The 19,484-nt window shown below is 35.3% G+C and overlaps 1 protein-coding gene across 7 annotated transcripts in view; it reads left to right on the forward strand.

Annotated features, from left to right (window-relative positions):
* Window positions 1-19,484, forward strand: part of LOC136042075 (ribosome biogenesis protein BMS1 homolog) — a 109,077-nt gene that overhangs the window by 78,020 nt on the left and 11,573 nt on the right. For all 7 annotated transcript variants that reach the window (XM_065726962.1, XM_065726967.1, XM_065726960.1 and 4 more), the window contains exons 14-19: window positions 702-909; window positions 7,952-8,135; window positions 9,764-9,929; window positions 13,560-13,799; window positions 16,440-16,710; window positions 18,917-19,092. In XM_065726962.1, the coding sequence (XP_065583034.1) occupies window positions 702-909; window positions 7,952-8,135; window positions 9,764-9,929; window positions 13,560-13,799; window positions 16,440-16,710; window positions 18,917-19,092 (1,245 nt within the window). The remainder of the gene's footprint in view (window positions 1-701; window positions 910-7,951; window positions 8,136-9,763; window positions 9,930-13,559; window positions 13,800-16,439; window positions 16,711-18,916; window positions 19,093-19,484) is intronic.

A 19,484-nucleotide genomic window follows, 5' to 3' on the forward strand; every position in this document is an offset into this window, starting at 1 on the left:
AAGTAACTGGTAGGGCATGGTTTCACGACCGTAGCGAGCTTTAGATTTCTATACCAAAAAGACTACTTGATTTCGCAATTTTTTTGTCGTTGACTATATCACCACTGGAGCAGAGGCGAGACCTCTCTTTTATTAGTGATTTAGTAGCTGGAGAGATCCATGGTTTATCGTATTCACTAACAACAAATGATTTTGTTGTAAAGATCTCTCAAATTTGTCTTCTCAGCCGGGCTCTGGACATTTTGTAACTTATTTTATTATTAAAATGAACCTGAACCTAAGGGCTATTGTGCACTTCGGGGAGGTCGTACGTGCCGATCCATCGACCATATTCACAGATGGCCGAATCCGTACAAGGATGCACAGTGATACGGGGCAGTTTGGGCTGTGGTAAGTACTTTCTTGCTTTCCACAGAATTGCGCTGTGGTCTGACTTGCCAACTGGACCAAGAGAAAAGGGAGGGAGTATAGATGTCTAAGGTCGTAAAAATGTTAAGTTTCCTTCAATGTTAAAAAAAAAAAGAAGAAAAAATTAATATCGAAGTACTCGAGAGCTGAGCCTTAGCTATCGAAAGATGTCCAATCTCATTTTGTGTTTAAGTATAAAGACATTTAAACAGTTGTAAATTCTATACGTAAATTGATGCAGGGAAATGATTCCTTGATCTTTGACCCGCACTTTAATTTACAAATCACTTTAGGTGCTCGAATCAGTCCGGGATTGCTTTGTCACCGGAAATTGGAAAGAATCAGAAAACGCAGAGGAACTACTTCGAATGGATGATGACTCAGACTTTGATATGGAGGGCGATTTTGAAGATTTAGAAACAGGAGAAATACACAAGGTATCTGATAAGGATCAAAAGGCCATTAGTGACCAAGAAGATAGTGATCCAATTAATAAGAAAAGTAAGTAACTGGCTATCACTGCCTTCATTCACTCAGAAAAATCAGGCTCTCAATTGGGTGAGAATTTCTATTGGTGAGAGGCATGTACAAAAAAAAGAAAGAAGTATTTTTTTTTCGCCCAAATTTTAAATTTAGTTATTTTTGTGTGCTTCTCAAAAACTTCAGGCTTCAATAGTCTAACTGAAGGCCATTATAGGATAACTATATGCTACTGGGAGTCTAAGCACAGATCTTATATTTTACGGCAAGGCCCAACCCCTCCCCATGGCCTTAGTCTCGAAGGCACGAATGGCTTAGCTAACGTGATCAGTATTTCCTCGAAAAAGGTAAATAATCGCTTTTCAGACAAAAGTTTTTTTTTATGTTTAATGAAACTCATTTATCAAGGTGAAGAAAAGGGATGGGAAAAGGAGTTGCATTTTTTACACGGTATTTGCACTACCATAGCCAGAGTACTATAGACTCTAAATGCACTATAATTGCACAATTTTCCTTCCAACTCTTTTGACAGATTAAACTACTTCGTAATGTTACATTACTTGAAAAAAAAATTTAGCAACCATTTGTGGCTCTATAACAAAACAAGAGCTAAGAGCTCATATGGCACTTGTGACGAGGTCGGAAAAGCCAAGAGCTCATATGGTATGAGCTCTAGCAAAATCCTAAGAATCAATAGATTGTTTTAAAAGGAAAATCAGAGGCTTAATGCCGGTCGGGATTTAAAATAAGAGCTCTGAGTCACGAGGTTCTTCTAAATATCAGAATTCATGAAGATCCGATCACCCACTCTTAAGTTAAAAATGCCTCAATTTTTCTAATTTTTCCTTTCCCTTCAACCCCCAGATGGTTGAACCGGGGAAAACAACGTTATCAAGTCAATTTGTGCAGCTCCCTGACACGCCTACCAACTTTCATCGTCCTAGCACGTCCAGAAGCACCAAGCTCGCCAAAGCACTGAACTCCACCCCCTAACTTCCCCAAAGAGAGCGGACCCAGTCCAGTTACGTCAATCACGTATCTACAACATTTATAAGCGTTTTCCAAGATTTCTGGTTTCCCCCTTCAACTCCCCCCAATTTCAACAGACCTGGTTGGGACTTGAAATAAGAGTTCTGAGACATGAGTTCATTCTAAATGTCAAATTTCATTAAGATCCGGCCACCCGTTCTTAAGTTAAAAATACCTCCAATTTTTCTAATTTTTTCAAACTAACAACCCCCAGCTCCCCCAATTCTTCCCATCAAGTTTCATCCCGATTTCTCCACTGTAAGCCTTTTTCAAGATTTCCGGTTTCCAAGATTTCTGTTTCCCCCCTCCAACCCTCTATGTCCCCGGATCCGATTCGAATTGAAAATGTAGCATTTGAGACACAAGATCCTTCTATATATCAAGTTTTATTAAGATCTGATCACCCGTTCGTAAGTTACAAATGCCTCATTTTTTCTAATTTTTCCGAATTACCCCCCCCCCCTCAACTCCACCAAAGAGAGTGGATCCGGTCCGGTTATGTCAGTCACGTATCTTTGATTTATGCTTATTCTTCCCACCAAGTTTCATCCTGATCTCTCCTCTTTAAGTGTTTTCCAAGATTTCCCCCCCCCCCCCAATGCCACTGGATCCGGTCGGGATTTAAAATAAGAGATCTGAGTTACGAGGTCCTTCTAAATATGAAATTTCATTAAGATTCGATCACTCCTTCGTAAGTTAAAAATACCTCATTTTTTCTAATTTTTTAGAATTAATCCTCCCCCCCCAACTCCCCCAAAGAGAGCGGAACCGTTCCGGTTATGTCAATCACGTATCTAGGACTTGTGTTTATTTTTCCCACCAAGTTTCATCCCGATCCCTCCACTCTAAGTTTTCCAAGATTTTAGGTTCCCTCCCCAACTCCCCCCAATGTCACCGGATCCGGTCGGGATTTAAAACAAGAGCTCTGAGACACGATATCCTTCCAAACATCAAATTTCATTAAGATCCGATCACTCCTTCGTAAGTTAAAAATACACCATTTTTTCAAAGTTTTCAGAATTAACCTTCCCCTCAACTCCCCCAAAGAGATCGGGATCCATTCCGATTATGTCAATCACGTATCTAGGACTTGTGATTATTTTTCCCACCCAGTTTCATCCCGATTTCTCCACTCTAAGCGTTTTGTAAGATTTTAAGCCCCTCCCCCCAATGTCACCGGATCTGGTCGGGATTTGAAATAATAGCTCTGAGATACGATATCCTTCCAAACATGAAATTTCATTAAGATCCGATCACTCCTCCGCAAGTTAAAAATACCTCATTTTTTCTAATTTTCAGAATTACCCCCCCCCCCCTCCAACTCTCACAAAGAGAGATCCGTTCTAGTTATGTCAATCACGTATCTAGAACTTGTGCTTATTTTTCCCACCAAACATCAAATTTCATTTAGATCCAATCACTCGTTTGTAAGTTAAAAATACTTCGTTTTTTTCTAATTTTTCCGATTTAACCGTCCCACCAACCCCCCACCCCAGATGGTCCAATTGGGGAAAAGACAATTTCTAATTTCATCTGGTCTGGTTCCTGATATGCCTGCCGAATTTCATCGTCCTAGCTTACCTGGAAGTGCCTAAAGTAGCAAAACTGGGAAGTAGTAAAACCACTAAATATTAAGGCTTCAGAAGATGATTTGAATTGTATTTAATAATGTCTCAATCCGATTGTTAAGTAAAATAACTCATTACTTGAACATGAATTCGATAGTTCTGGAGTGGTAAAATCAGGCACAATTACTTTAATTTCTGCAAATTCCAGCAAGCTACGTTGTAAATAGCGACGAAGACCACACTGCCTTTCCATAACAAACAAATACAACGTAGAAACAATAGGGAAAGTTTTTTCAAGACAATGGAAATTATTTATGTAGATATTTCGGCCCTATGTCCAAGGGCCGTCTTCAGCACAATACAACACTATATATATATATAAAAGAACTTACATCAAATTGTGAGAATTAAAACTGAATATAAAAACACTTATTAAAACAATTTTTTTTTTTAAATATAGCCCTAGCATCCTTACTTCAGCGAAGTTCAACCAGGACTGGCGAAAAGAATGAAATGAAGAAATTAAAACTCATTCAAACTAAAGAGAATAAAATGATTAGATGCAATTTCTTAAAGCTAATCTTGCTTGTTTAGCAGCCTGTCTCAAAGGCCTTTTCGTAGTTGGTTCAGTACTATTATAAATTGGTTTAGTAAAATATTTTGTTAGATCATTTTAATTAAATTTGAGTATAAAGAATTTAATGAGTATTCCCCCAAGTCCCTGTTCAAAGAAATATTTTTATTTATTTTGAGATTAATTTCAATTGATTCTCGAACCACCTGTTTTATTCCCAAATCATTACTAATGAGTGAAGAGTTTTCAAAAAGTATCATGTGGGACGGATTATTAAATATATGCCAACCTAGAGCAGAATCAAAGGAATTGTTGGAACCATTTGAAATTAAGGCCTTGTCTATGTCATTTTTATGCTGTTGTAACCTTTTGTCTAGATTCTGATGGGTCCTGCCGACATAGTATTTTCCGCAATCACAGGGTATTTGATAGACCCCTCTTTGGCGAGTAACTGGGGTCTTATCTTTACCCGAATTTAAGAAATTGATGATTTTAAAATTATTAGTAAAAACTACGTACAGATTATTTTTTGTGCAAATATTTTTTAATTTTGTTGTAATCTTTGGGATATACGGAAGATAGACAATATTTGAGGGCTTATCAATAGCCTCACATTGTGAAGTATCTTCTTCGATTTTACAAGAATGTCTTTTTATTCTGCGGCTAATTATTTTATTTACAAAAGGAATGGGGTATCCATTACCAAAAAGAATATCTCTGATAAAATTTATTTCTGCATTCATATATGAATGGGAGCAAATATTTAGGGCCCGATCAATGAGGGAAATTACAACTGCTCTTTTAACTTGTGGGGGGTGATTTGAATTAAAGTGAAGATATCTATTGTTTTGTGTTGGCTTTCGATATATAGTAAAATCCAGTTTATCAGCATTACGAATAATTAATACATCTAAAAACGGTAGTTTATTTTCAATTTCAACTTCAAGGGTGAACTGCAAATTTCGGTCATAAGTGTTAAGGTGATCTAAGAAGCCCCGAAGTTCAGCTTCCCCATAATTCCAAAGTGAAATTACGTCATCCATATAACGACCCCAATAGACATGTTTTAGAAAATAAGAATTCAATGCCCAATTCTCAAGATTCTCGACATAAATATTTGCTAGTAGCCCGGATAAAGGTGCCCCCATTGGTAATCCATTTTTTTGCTGATAAAAAGAATCCCGAAATTGAAAATACATAGAAAACTTATTACAAATTTTAACAAGAGTCATTAAAACTTCACAATCAATTCCTGTCGCTGAAGTCTCGATCAAGTGGTAATTTTCTTCTATTTTGTTTTTTAATAATTCCTCTGAAATAGTTACATCTATATTTGTATACATGGAAACAATGTCGAAACTACTAACTATTGTGTTTTCTGAAATACTTGTGTTGCTAAGTTTTTTAATCAAATCTGCCGAGTTATGAATATAGGAATTTTGAGAATACAATAAAGGTTTGAACGCTGTACAAAGCTCCCGCTGCCAATATTGGAAAATGGCTTTGTGCAGCTTTCAAACCTTTATTGTATTCTCAAAATTCCTATATTCATAACTCGGCAGATTTGATTAAAAAACTTAGCAACACAAGTATTTCAGAAAACACAATAGTTAGTAGTTTCGACATTGTTTCCATGTATACAAATATAGATGTAACTATTTCAGAGGAATTATTAAAAAACAAAATAGAAGAAAATTACCACTTGATCGAGACTTCAGCGACAGGAATTGATTGTGAAGTTTTAATGACTCTTGTTAAAATTTGTAATAAGTTTTCTATGTATTTTCAATTTCGGGATTCTTTTTATCAGCAAAAAAATGGATTACCAATGGGGGCACCTTTATCCGGGCTACTAGCAAATATTTATGTTGAGAATCTTGAGAATTGGGCATTGAATTCTTATTTTCTAAAACATGTCTATTGGGGTCGTTATATGGATGACGTAATTTCACTTTGGAATTATGGGGAAGCTGAACTTCGGGGCTTCTTAGATCATCTTAACACTTATGACCGAAATTTGCAGTTCACCCTTGAAGTTGAAATTGAAAATAAACTACCGTTTTTAGATGTATTAATTATTCGTAATGCTGATAAACTGGATTTTACTATATATCGAAAGCCAACACAAAACAATAGATATCTTCACTTTAATTCAAATCACCCCCCACAAGTTAAAAGAGCAGTTGTAATTTCCCTCATTGATCGGGCCCTAAATATTTGCTCCCATTCATATATAAATGCAGAAATAAATTTTATCAGAGATATTCTTTTTGGTAATGGATACCCCATTCCTTTTGTAAATAAAATAATTAGCCGCAGAATAAAAAGACATTCTTGTAAAATCGAAGAAGATACTTCACAATGTGAGGCTATTGATAAGCCCTCAAATATTGTCTATCTTCCGTATATCCCAAAGATTACAACAAAATTAAAAAATATTTGCACAAAAAATAATCTGTACGTAGTTTTTACTAATAATTTTAAAATCATCAATTTCTTAAATTCGGGTAAAGATAAGACCCCAGTTACTCGCCAAAGAGGGGTCTATCAAATACCCTGTGATTGCGGAAAATACTATGTCGGCAGGACCCATCAGAATCTAGACAAAAGGTTACAACAGCATAAAAATGACATAGACAAGGCCTTAATTTCAAATGGTTCCAACAATTCCTTTGATTCTGCTCTAGGTTGGCATATATTTAATAATCCGTCCCACATGATACTTTTTGAAAACTCTTCACTCATTAGTAATGATTTGGGAATAAAACAGGTGGTTCGAGAATCAATTGAAATTAATCTCAAAATAAATAAAAATATTTCTTTGAACAGGGACTTGGGGGAATACTCATTAAATTCTTTATACTCAAATTTAATTAAAAATGATCTAACAAAATATTTTACTAAACCAAATTATAATAGTACTGAACCAACTACGAAAAGGCCTTTGAGACAGGCTGCTAAACAAGCAAGATTAGCTTTAAGAAATTGCATCTAATCATTTTATTCTCTTTAGTTTGAATGAGTTTATATTTCTTCATTTCATTCTTTTCGCCAGTCCTGGTTGAACTTCGCTGAAGTAAGGATGCTAGGGCTATATTTTTTAAAAAAAAATTGTTTTAATAAGTGTTTTTATATTCAGTTTTAATTCTCACAATTTGATGTAAGTTCTTTGATATATATATATAGTGTTGTATTGTGCTGAAGACGGCCCTTGGACATAGGGCCGAAATATCTACATAAATAATTTCCATTGTCTTGAAAAAACTTTCCCTATTGTTTCTACGTTGTATTTGTTTAAGCTACGTTGTATTTTGAAGGGGATTTAACCCTCCTCCAAAATGTTTTTCCGACTCGTAGAAGCGTAACAAAAATGCATATAAACAAATTCTTGATGTAGTTTTAATTTTTATCCCCCCCCCCCTCCCTGAAAAAAATCCTACTCTTTTGACGGCTATTTACTCTTTGGACAAAGCTTCATTCTCTCTAGCTGGGCACGAGTAATGTATAAGGTATTATGTATTATTGCGCGTAAAATTAAGTGTCAAAACCCGGTGTCCTAAACTGTGCCCGTTTGATTGCGTAGTATTCTCGATCATTTAGCCTTTTTTTGCTGTCAGGACACCTACAGCTTTTTGCTATGTCCAAAACCTGCTGAATCTACCCTAGTCGCTTTTCAATATTTACATTTATATATATTTATTGCTTTTAATATTTATATTGTATCCTCCTTGTCCTCTCGGTAAAAAAATGTCTACCTAGGGAAGCCATAACCTATTAAAACATAACTTATTTCAAGCAGAAAAGAGAACTACACAACATAGTATATAGTCTCATTTAAATCTGGACTTGAAAGGTAATATTGGAATCAGTTTCAAATTGCTTACTCTTCTAGCTTCGACAGGGCCGGTAGACGAGGAGGCTGAAAGACAGAAACTTATTGAGAAAAAGATGAAATTAAAAGAACGTTTTGATGCTGAATATGATGAAACTGAAGGTGGTGGCCAGAAATCATTTTATGAAGAACTCAAACAAGAAGTTGACGCACAAGCAAATATGAACAAGAGTGAATTTGAAGGGTATTTCTTTAAGTTTTTGCCTTTTCTTGTTTTTATAGTTTCATTTGAACTTTATTTTAGCACTCTACATTTTATACGGAACATTTTTGCGTATTTGGATGAAAAGTGTCCAAATATTTTGCTCACCTTTTTTTTTCCATGTTGACCGAATTTTAGGTCTATAGACTGTATTTCCTATTACTCTGACTACCCGAAAATAAGTTTCAAGCATCAAGTCGGTCGGAAAATATGTTTTATGGCCCATTTTTAGGAGGAATTGTGCCCCAACCTACATTTTGTTTTTAAATTAGGATTTTTTTGGCCTTTGGACTTGGGGGTATAGATTCTAAGTCGTCTGGGAAAAAGCGTTTTTTGCCCCTTACCGGGGCACATTTTGGGGAAACGGGTTTTCTTTTTTTTTCTGTAGAATTGGGTCCATTTGGTTCAAGGAGTTATGGATGTAACTATTAAGTCCATCGTAGAAATAAGTAAAGTATTTTTTTCCAATATTGGGGCCCGTGCCTCCAGCTTATACTTTGTTACTTTAGGGTTCTCTTGGCCCTGAGATGTACGGAAGTCATTAAAGGTTGTTGGGAGAAAAAGCTTCCTTGGTCCTTTTTTTGACCAACCAATCTGGTTCTTTTTATGTTTATTTTATGTTGGAGTACCTTTTATCTGAGGATTTAAAGACAGAAGTTTCAAACTGATCCAGAAGGAATTTTTGGACCATTTTCAGGGTATCCCACTCTAATTTTATTTTGCGCAATAAGGTTCTTTTGGCCCCGGAGCTTATAGATGTAGGTTAAAGCCTTTTGGAAAAAATTTGGCCCTTCTCCGGGCCCTATTTTCGAAAGAGCCATTTTTTGTACATTGATCTCCCTTTGGCCCAAGGATCTAACGATACATTTTTCTTGTTGATCAGAGAAAATATTGTTCAGCTCTTTTTCGACCTCATTTCTAGGAATCCTATACCCCCAATCAACGCTTTTTTATACTAGAGGTGCAAGTTTCAAACTGAATGGAGACACTACGCTTTTGGCCGTTTCAATTTAATCGTGCAGCCAAGATCAAACACAGATGGCTTTTGTCTACTATAAAGCCCAACAGTGAAGAATGGGTGGTTTTCATAATTCGGGGCCTTTGTTGCTGAGGGTGTGTTGGCTAAGTCATCCTTGGAGGCTTATAGGACCCTTATGATTATTCTGAACAAAATGGCTATTTGTAAATTTTTATTTGATGTAATGGTAGTCTACGGGAATGCCTAAGGACGGAAAAGGCACTTGAGGGGCTATTCAAGTGATTGGGGAAGAAAAAAATAGTAATGTCTGATTCGCGATGTGTATGAAAGTGGTATATGTATTGTTTGATATCGTTGATTGGTATTAACAACGAGGTGTCTTTTTAACACAATTGAGTCGGCAGAGTTGCGTGTGTATAATCTTAGACTTATCTGTGCGAACCAAGAGCTATCTTTTTTGCCTTATATAATTATTGCATATTTATGAATTGTTGATTTTGTTTCCAGAGCTGGGATCAATCTAACTTTTAGATTCTGTATTTTTGAATGCGTATTTATAGATTTTCTCCTTAAGAAAAAAAAATAGTCCTTGTATTCCATTTATTGTCATTTCATTATTATACATTTTCAGTTTGGATGATGAAATACGAGTTCAATACGAAGGATTCAGACCCGGAATGTATGTAAGAATAGAGATATCGCATGTACCTTGTGAGCTGGTTAGTAACTTTGACCCTACATATCCTTTGATTGTCGGTGCTCTACTACCAGGAGAAGAAAACATCGGCTATGTTCAGGTAATTATATCATATATAATGAATTGTATCAATGTATAATGAAGGGGTGTGATATTGGGATACTTTTGATTGTTTCTGCTACTATGAGTAAGTGAATTAAAGAGATTGGTCCTTTACCAAGTGGAGTGTGTATAATAGCTTATCACAAATAAAGAGAATTTTCTGAGGCATCTGTTGTTCGATTAGCACAAATAGTCCTTTAAAATTTAATCGGGTAAATTTTTCAGTGACCCAGTTAAAATACTTAGAACGCAGTATGTGAATTGTTTTGACACGTGCATTTAGAGAAAAGGGGGAGATAAATATGATGTGAAAGGTAATATTTCTCTTTTTGACATTAAAATACAGCCGTGAACAGAGGGTTAGTATTAAATTTGAGGTGCTTACTTGTACTTGCAGCGTGGCCAGACATTGTTCCGCCTCGCCTGGTGTCTGAAATTCAGATCTTTGATATGAATTTTATTAACTGTCAGCTCCAGACTCACCGCGTAAGTCTCGGGGAGAGGGGGGGGGGGGCTTTTAATCAGCCAATTTCTCTTCTTTTTTTTTCTTCAACTAGCATACATTTAATTAATCGTTTGGATTAATTGATAGAAGATTAAACTCTAGTAAACTCAGTACGTTCCTCTACTTGATTCAGCTAACATTATAAACTCGTAAAGTGGGAACTGGCACTAGTGTTAATTAAAAAAAAACAAAAATCACCAACGCCTTCTAGTATTTGATGTTTCTTGGGATTTTGCCAGCTTCTTAATTGTGTTTTTCTCAGAAACTGAGACCAGACACTTATTCCTAGAGCGATTTTGTCAGTTACACCAGTTACCCTAATTGTACTTAATTATAACAATCAAAATGCCAAGAAACGCCAAACGCTAGATGATGCTAATGGTTTTGGTCGACAACACCAGTTTCCGCTTTTATCAGTTAGCGATACTCTTTGGGTTGTACTATGAATTTATCTATCCCAGAAACATCCAAGTTTTTTTTTTTTATGCAAAAGTGCTAAAAGCATTGGGCAAAGGCTCTAAAACACTGTACTCGTAAATCAAGCAAAATTCTAAGTTGTAATTTTCAGCTTAAGTTTAACATGTTTTCAATAGTAAAATCACTCTTTATTTTGCCAGCTGATCGATACCAACTTGCCTATTTGGATCTTGATCACATATTTAATTGGGAAAACCAAAGCCAACCTCAGAAACTATTCCTGCCTGCGCTAAAAATCTGTTATTTTTTTTTTAGCGGATTTTTCTCAAAAATTTTAACACGGAGGCAAGTTCAACGAGCCCTAACTTTATGGTAGATAGATAGATTTAGATAGATTTATTCACACGAAAACTCAATTGGGCCATGATGACATACATAAAACAAGCGAAAAAATACAAGCGAAAACTGATTTTTTAAGGAAATCATCACGATACCTCATACCTACGCGGATTTTTTATATTTGAGTAACACCTACTTTTCAAAATTTCCAAAATCCAACCTCTTCCCCCGACCTCCTTACCAAATAATTCCAAGCGCAACTCCCTCAGCTTCTACATTCCACTAAGAAATGATGCAAAGACTCATAAATTTCTCCACACATAGGGCAACTGTAATGGCCATCCCTCAATCTAGCCCTCTTGAAGTATTTCCTACCATACCATTGCCAGCTGATCGTTACCAACTTGCTTGTTTGGATCTTGATCACATATTTAATTGGGAATACCAAGCCTAATCTCTGAAACTCTTCCTGTCTGCGCTATAAATCTGTCATTTTTTAGCGGATTTTTCTCAAAAATTTTGACACGGAGGCAAGTTCTACGAGTCCTACCTTTATGATAGATAGATAGATTTAGATAGATTTATTCACACGAAAGCCCTTGGGCCATGGTGACATACATAAAACAAGTGAAAAAATATAGCCATAATACGTACATTGAAAAAAAAAATTAAACCTGTTTTTTTAAGGAAATCAGCACGATACCTCATACCTACGCAGACGAACTTACCAGTATTTTTATATTTAAGTAACACCTACTTTTTAAAATTTCCAAAATCCAATTTCTCTCCCGGCCTCCCTACCAAATATTTCCAAGCGTAATTCCCTCGGCCTCTACATTCCCTTAAAAAATGATGCAAAGACTCATCCATCTCTCCACACATAGGACAACCATAAGGACCATCCCTCAATCTAGCCCTCCCTAAATATTTCCTACGTTCTCCAAGAGACATAAAAATCTCCCTTACGTACATCAGCCTTTTTAGATCTTCTGGACTCAATCCCATATTTAGGTAAATTTCTTCCCCCTAGTTCTCCTTGACCTCCCCATATAGCCCCAGGGACAACCAGGTGGCCTTCTCAGCTTGCCAAAGCTGAACTTTCTGATACTCTAAACTAGTAGCCACTAACCTAGATACAGTCCCTACCATCCCTCCTATCCCCTTTACCTCATTCCAACAATTACCTAGCTATACACAGTCTAATATATTCTTCACCTGATTTGGCCACGAATCCTTCCTCCTATCAAGCTTAACGGAAAGCAATTCCTTTACTTCTACGATCTTAAGATGCCTCTGTAAACCTGAGTAGGGGATAGATACCCTCAAAAACTTTTTTGACATCCGGTCTTTCGTTGGAGATAGCAAAATATTGACCTTCCTATTAATATGCTCAACATGCTATCGTGCGCTAAGTCAAATGTGTATTTTATGTTTTTGTGATTTTCTGCAAGAGAAAAATTTGAATTTTTTCTACTTTTGTGCTCAACATTTTAAAAGGTGGAATTCTGTTCGGCTGCATCGCGAAGCTTAATAATGTGTTAATTTCATAATGAATTATGGTATATGGCACATACAGTTATGTTAGTTAATCTTTGAGCTTAGGGTACAGAATTATTTTCTACCCCCTGTATCCCTGACTCTTCCGAAGTTAAGATACCTCTACAACAATGACCAGTGGATAAAAAAAAAAACATTTGAGGAATTCTTTTCACGCTTTTTCAAAAACAGTAATGGATCTGATCTTCCGTTCTGGGGTGAAGAAATGGAAAGAAAATTGAACACGCTCATTTCAGCAAAGAAAAAAGGAAGATGAATCTTCTGATTCTGAATAAACTCTTAAACCTAACCTCGATTTTCTATTGAGAATGTTATCGTGCGTAAAAACTTTCTTTCTTGTTTAATTCGTCGTCACTATGGCTTTTAAATCTGTTGTTTTTTTTTTGTTTTTTTTGTTTGTTTTTTTATTATCTCCTGCCGAACTTATGTTGCTAGTGGGTTAGTTTGTTTCCCAAAGTGCTTTGACAATTTGGGGTATTCTTGAAAACTTGGCGTATATTAGAAAAAAAAAGTCTACGGAATTTTAGACTTTTTTTTTCATTTTTCTCAGCCAAATTTTTTTCTGAAAATTTGAAAAAAAAATAGATATAAAAACCTGCGTAGTGATTAGTTTGGAATGCAAGTTTTCCTGTTTAACCCACGAATGAGCTATAAATCGACACATATTTTGTCCTTGCGCGGATATTCTATCAGTTTGGCATCCTTCTAAAGAAAATACCTATGTTTGGGCTTCTTTTCTTTTCCTAAGTTTTTTTTTTATTGTGAACTTTTTGCTCTGTTTTGTATTATATCAAGTTTGGTGTTTTGCAGGTTCGTTTGAAGAAACACAGATGGCACAAGCGCATTTTAAAAACACGTGATCCACTTACAGTCTCAATGGGATGGAGAAGATTTCAAACTCTTCCATTATACAGTATACAGGACCATAATATGCGAAATAGGTCATTAAAGTATACTCCTGAACACTTGCATTGTATGGCAACTTTTTGGGGTCCGATCACTCCCCAAGGAACTGGAATGCTTGCTATTCAGAGCATGAATAGCTCAGAGGTAATTTCCCCTATATAGGATCTAGTAGTATTATGTACTACTAAAGTATATTAGGCATTCTGAGTAGCAGTAATCTAAGGGTAACAAAATCTTGTTCTTCTTAATTTAAATATGGGATAAATCATGTTTTGAGCCACAGTCTTTTGGAGGAAGTAGCGAAGAAGAAATTATTTTAAAACGAAGAATAGAAACTTAATGATAATGAAATAGAAGATTTTAAAAATAATTGTAGGGTTCAAAGAAAGGCATACCTATCTCAATGTTGATGGGATCCTAGATATTTCAGGGTCTTCTTGGGTCGTTGGATGTCCAACTAAGAGGGCTCGCTAAACAATAAACACAAATTTCACCGTTATTTTGAGCTTAGAATTTATTTTGTTGAATTTATTTAAATTAATTTATTTGAAAACCTGTCTACAAAACGTAAAAAGGACGGAGTATAAATTAAAAACAAGGACAAAAACAAAACGAACATTTAAACTTACAAATAGGGTCGTGCCCAGGATTTTTTTTTTGGGGGGGGAGAGAAAAAAAAACTTCAACCCCCCCCCCCTGGATACGGCCTCGCTTACAAAACTGCGTCAACAGCATGTAAGTGTAATCTTATTCAAGACGAAAAAAACTGATTGTAAAATCATAAATCAAATAGGAACACTAAATCACGGTTGACCTGCTATTTTTTTTTATGGTTGTTGAAGTTTTGAAACCGTGCATTCTGATCTGCTACCTATATTTATTAGTTAGTCTTGATTTGCATGTCCATAGTGGTATGTGGAGCATATATTTGGCGAAACGGGAAAGGTGGAACGGATATTCGCTTTTTCAGTTTTAGTAAATACATTTCAGAAAGGTATAATATACAGGATAAGGAGTAGCAAAATACCGTACTAAAAACCAGCAAGTTGAAGAGACAATTGGCCAAAAAGGACATTCTTTGGCAATCTGTCATCCGCAGAACGTGCCTCTAGCCATCTCAACCTTTCTCTCATTGTAGCCCTAAAAAGCTGGATTGAACCACACTTTTCGTACAGCCTACTGTTCGAAATACGGTCAGTCAGCCGGGAATTCAGAACAATCCGTGGGCAATTTCTCTGTAAAACATCTATCAAGTCAGTTTCCGTAGCGCCCATGCTTCAGAGCCATGTTTGACCGCTGTCATCACTGTAGCTTCCAATATTCTAATCTTGTCTCGCAGACTTGCCTTCCTTTTCTTTGCATGTCAATTTTCCATCTTCTTCCTCTCTTAATACTGGATACCTGAAAAAGAGATGGCCAAAGAGAAATAAAATAATAGGTTTAATTCTCCTAAATAGGCGCATAGGAGAAGGGTAAAACTTGTTTATGAGAGGCTTATAACAAAGGGGACAAATTGCTTTTATTTGTCGATAATGCAGGTCTAATAGCAACTGGTATATTATCGGGCCCATCCTTAAGAGTAAAAGTGACCAAATTTTGGGATTCTTGTTACTTTGAAGAAAAGAAAAATAGTTGCTCATGTTTTAATTTATACTTTCTATGCCACTTTAACTAGCTTCTTTAAAGGAGCCATTCCTCCGTTGTTTGACATGCTGCTTATTTTAGTTGTAACTTGGAATCCGTTTTTTTTTTTTTTTTTTTTTTTTTTTTTTTTTTTTTTTTTTTTTTTTTTTTTTTTTTTTTTTTTTTTTTTTTGGCGGTTTAGATGGTTTTTTGAACGAATTTAACGGTTAGCTCAGTGTAAAAGGGGCCTAAGTAAAAAAAATAATTCCTACAGATATGATCTAAGGGGAATTGAAGTCCGATTATCGTTAGAACTTACTAAAACAGCTTAATTAGGAGAAATTTACATCTATTTTAATTATGCAAATGTTGTGTCTCTTTTCGTTAGAATTGAAGAAAAGATTTCATCTTGATGTAGTTTTTTGCTTAACGAAAACTTTGTTGTGTTTCTGCTCGTTAAAATCCCGTTTACTTTTGTTACTTAAATTTGTGCATCGAACTTCAGTGTTGAAATGTGCGTGAATTGGTTAAGTATGTTGTATAAGATGCAATCAAAGGTATAATACTGGACTCGACCCGGAATTGATCTTATCACTTCGAAATTTTTAGTTTTGCTTTGTCTTTAAGAATTGTCTTTATATTATTATTTTTTATGTCAAATCATGACCCATCAAATCATTTGCCCTAAAGCAAATTATCCCCTGTACCTCATTTCTTTGTTTGAAAAATATTGAAATCTCGGTAAAAACCCGTTCTTATATTTCTTGTTTTTTTTTATTTATTATATTTGATACCTTTTTTTAAGGATTGATTTTTAATGCCTTGACAAATGTGTACACTGAGACTGTTTTCAGTATAACAGATTGACAATGTGATTTCTGTTGTAAAAATGAAATTTTTGTTTTACATAAAACAAACATATTCTCGTGAAACAGTTACAAGACTAGAGCTTTTGCTTGTTTGTCTAAGCTATTGGAATCTTCACTTTAAAACAAATACAGGAGTTAAATCCATTTGGTGGCATCCTTAAAACATTTTCGTTTCAAAAAAAGAAAAAAAGGGTAAAGCTTTAAACTAGGTGGATTTAGCCCCATCTCCCTCCCATTGAAATATCCCTTTGTTTGGTATAGCGGTTAATTTCATTATCATGTCTTTTTTCAGCCTGGTTTCCGTATATCGGCTACTGGCTCCGTAGTTGATCAAGATAAATCCACACAAATAATGAAAAAGTTGAAATTAGTGGGTACACCTTTCAAAATATATAGGAAAACAGCGTTTATTGAAGGCATGTTCTCATCGTCACTTGAGGTTGCCAAATTTGAGGGGGCTTCAATCAAAACAGTTTCTGGAATTCGTGGTCAAATTAAGAAGGCTGTCAGAAAACCTGAAGGATCATTCAGAGCCACATTTGAAGATAAAATTGTGTTGAGTGGTAAGCTATTTAGTGTTTTTTTTAATTTTTTTTTTTGTCGGCACAGGTAGGTTCTTCAACATGTGGTCCTAGAGAGTTATTGTAACTTAATTCTTAAGTAATGGTTGTATATTTAGCAAGACCGTAACATAGGGGGGGGGGGGGGGTCCTAGGTTTGACTCCCCCCTTCCCAAAATTTTTATCCGGATCGTAAGACGTAACAAAAATGCATATAAACAAATTTTTGATGCCTTTTTAAAGTTTTATGCCCCTCCAAAAAAATACTTTTTAAAAACTTTTTAAAGTTTTATGCCCAAACGAAAAAAAAAATACTGGATACGCCCTTGATATTTAGATGTAATTGTAAGTAACTTGTAATAGATGCGTATACATCACATAAATGCTATGATATGATGTTATGTCTTGATATTTGCGGTTTTTAAGCATCTGCATATTGTAAATGATAGAGTCCTTATTCCTTAAAAGGACTGTGTCCTAGGTGAAAAACTATCCAAAATCACCATACAACTAAGACACTGTTTCAAGTGCTATTGTTGATGGCTTCATCAACATATCCAGCTCTTAGTTCTAGATATCTGAATTTAGGACGCAGATGGACTATTGAGGAGGCCTTGTCCTCAGTAGAAATCTGTGTTTAACTTCAGAATGGTCAGAAGATATTAACAAACAAAACATATTAGATACGCTGGATAGTTTTATTAATATGATAATTACACAGAAATGGGTATTGCTAGTAAGTATCTTTTAAGCTATTCACGACGCAATAGGTCTTTTTAATAACTCGGCTCTTTTTAAAAGTTCGTAACTTAAATTCCTAGACAAGATAGATATGATTTGTAAGTCATATTTTTGAAAACAAACATAAATAATGTGTCAAGCTTTAAAAGAGATTTGTAATAACCATTTACGATGGCTTTGCTAACCCATTTCAAGGGCTCTTCACTCTGAAATGGTACTCATAGTGTTTTCATCTTAATTACCGTGTTAGATTTTCTATTAGGAGACAATATGATGATAAGTAAAGAAAGAATATTTTTGGAATTTAGGATAATCACCGCTTCAAAAAGCAGAGGAAGATTTGTTAAATGTTTGCAGTGTCTACGGTTAGTTTTAAGTTCCCGTTTGACTGGCCATATGTCAAAAAACAAGCTGTACAAAAAGTAGTTCTAGCCCACTTTCTAGGGCTGTTATGAAAGAAAGGTTGAGGTTGATAAGACAAGTTTTGCGGATAAAAGATGACAGATTACCAAAGATTGTTCTTTTTTTTACATCCAGTTGGGACCAAACCAGACACTGTCCATAATTTTCTGGATATATTTTATTTAACTGCGTCAATATTTTGCAAGAATATGCTGGACCTCCCATCTGGGAACATTTGAGTAAGATTTGTTCCAGAATTGAAGCAATAGTAATAGTTTATTGTGACCTCGCTTACATCGACTGTGTGCGTTAGGAAACTTGTATTCATGAATATTTGCTAAAAAGCTGCATTTGGTGGTCTGTAGCCGTACTTGAGGTTTTTTAGGAAAAGTATCTGGAATACACATCCTTCTAAAAAAAATGTAAAATTGTCAAGACTAGTGGCGTATCATCGTTAAACTAAGATTTGACGGAAGATGGTGCATTTCTGGGATGAGAAAATGACGAAACGACATAGGTATGGAAATTCTGGCTCGTATATCGATTAAAAGTAACATTTTCAGAAGTCTTACTAGAAACTTCAACGAAAAAAGGGAGCTCTGTTGAAGCCAAATCCAAAGAAGAGCTCCAATAGTAAATTTTTACCAATGCATTGATAGGAAGCTTTTATCGATTAAAAAGCAAATATTTCCGGCAGGAAAAAAGGATCTTTTCAACTTTCGCTCGAACCAAAACTGAACTACGTATTTGTCCAAATGAAGACTTATGTTTTCACCGATAACGCAAATTCGGATGCCCTACCGAAACTTGGCCCAAGTCAGTACCGAGCTTTGTTTGCAGTAATAAAATTTTGCAATAAAAGAAAGAGAGGGATATTAATCAAAGTGCCCAGTAGTGTAGTAGGGGAATTATTGTTGTCAGAAATAGCCTCTGAAGTCTCGTAGAATTCGACTAAACTTGCATATTTATATATGTAATATGAATATGATAATATTTATATATTAGAGTAAAATATAATATAATAATTACAATATAACATTACATATGATATTGCTTTCTATTCTAGACATAGTCTTCGTTCGAACTTGGTTCAGAGTTGATGTGCCACGTTTCTACACTGCCGTGACTTCCCTACTTCTGCCAGCTAGCGAGAAAAACAAATGGCAAGGCGTGAAAACTGTTGGACAGCTTAAGAGGGAAAGAAGTGTTAGAGCAGAAGTCAACACTGATCACCTCTATTTGGTAATTATCTCTTGTTTGTCTCTGAACACAGTATTCAAAATTACCGAGATCATAGTGTGAAATATCCAGTCCACCTTTTCTCTATAATTTCTTTTCTCTTATCTTTTTCTTTTTGTTTGTTATTTTTAAATGTCACACCCTTTTCTATTATTGTCTGAATTTCTTCATCTAACTCTTTGAAAATGAGTTGGATATAATAGATTGCATTTGTAGAGGATTGAAGCCGTGTCGACCCCCATTCTTTACGCTAAGAGAAAAACAACAATGCTTAATGAATGAAATGTCTTATTCATTTGTATTTACATTAAACAATATAACTTTTCGACCAAAATTTTTTGAAAGGCAATCAGTAAATAATAACCAATTAATTATCCTCTTGTTGCACATGCTAC

The sequence above is a fragment of the Artemia franciscana genome, unplaced genomic scaffold (assembly GCF_032884065.1).
Source record: "Artemia franciscana unplaced genomic scaffold, ASM3288406v1 PGA_scaffold_62, whole genome shotgun sequence".
Classification (NCBI taxonomy): domain Eukaryota; kingdom Metazoa; phylum Arthropoda; class Branchiopoda; order Anostraca; family Artemiidae; genus Artemia; species Artemia franciscana.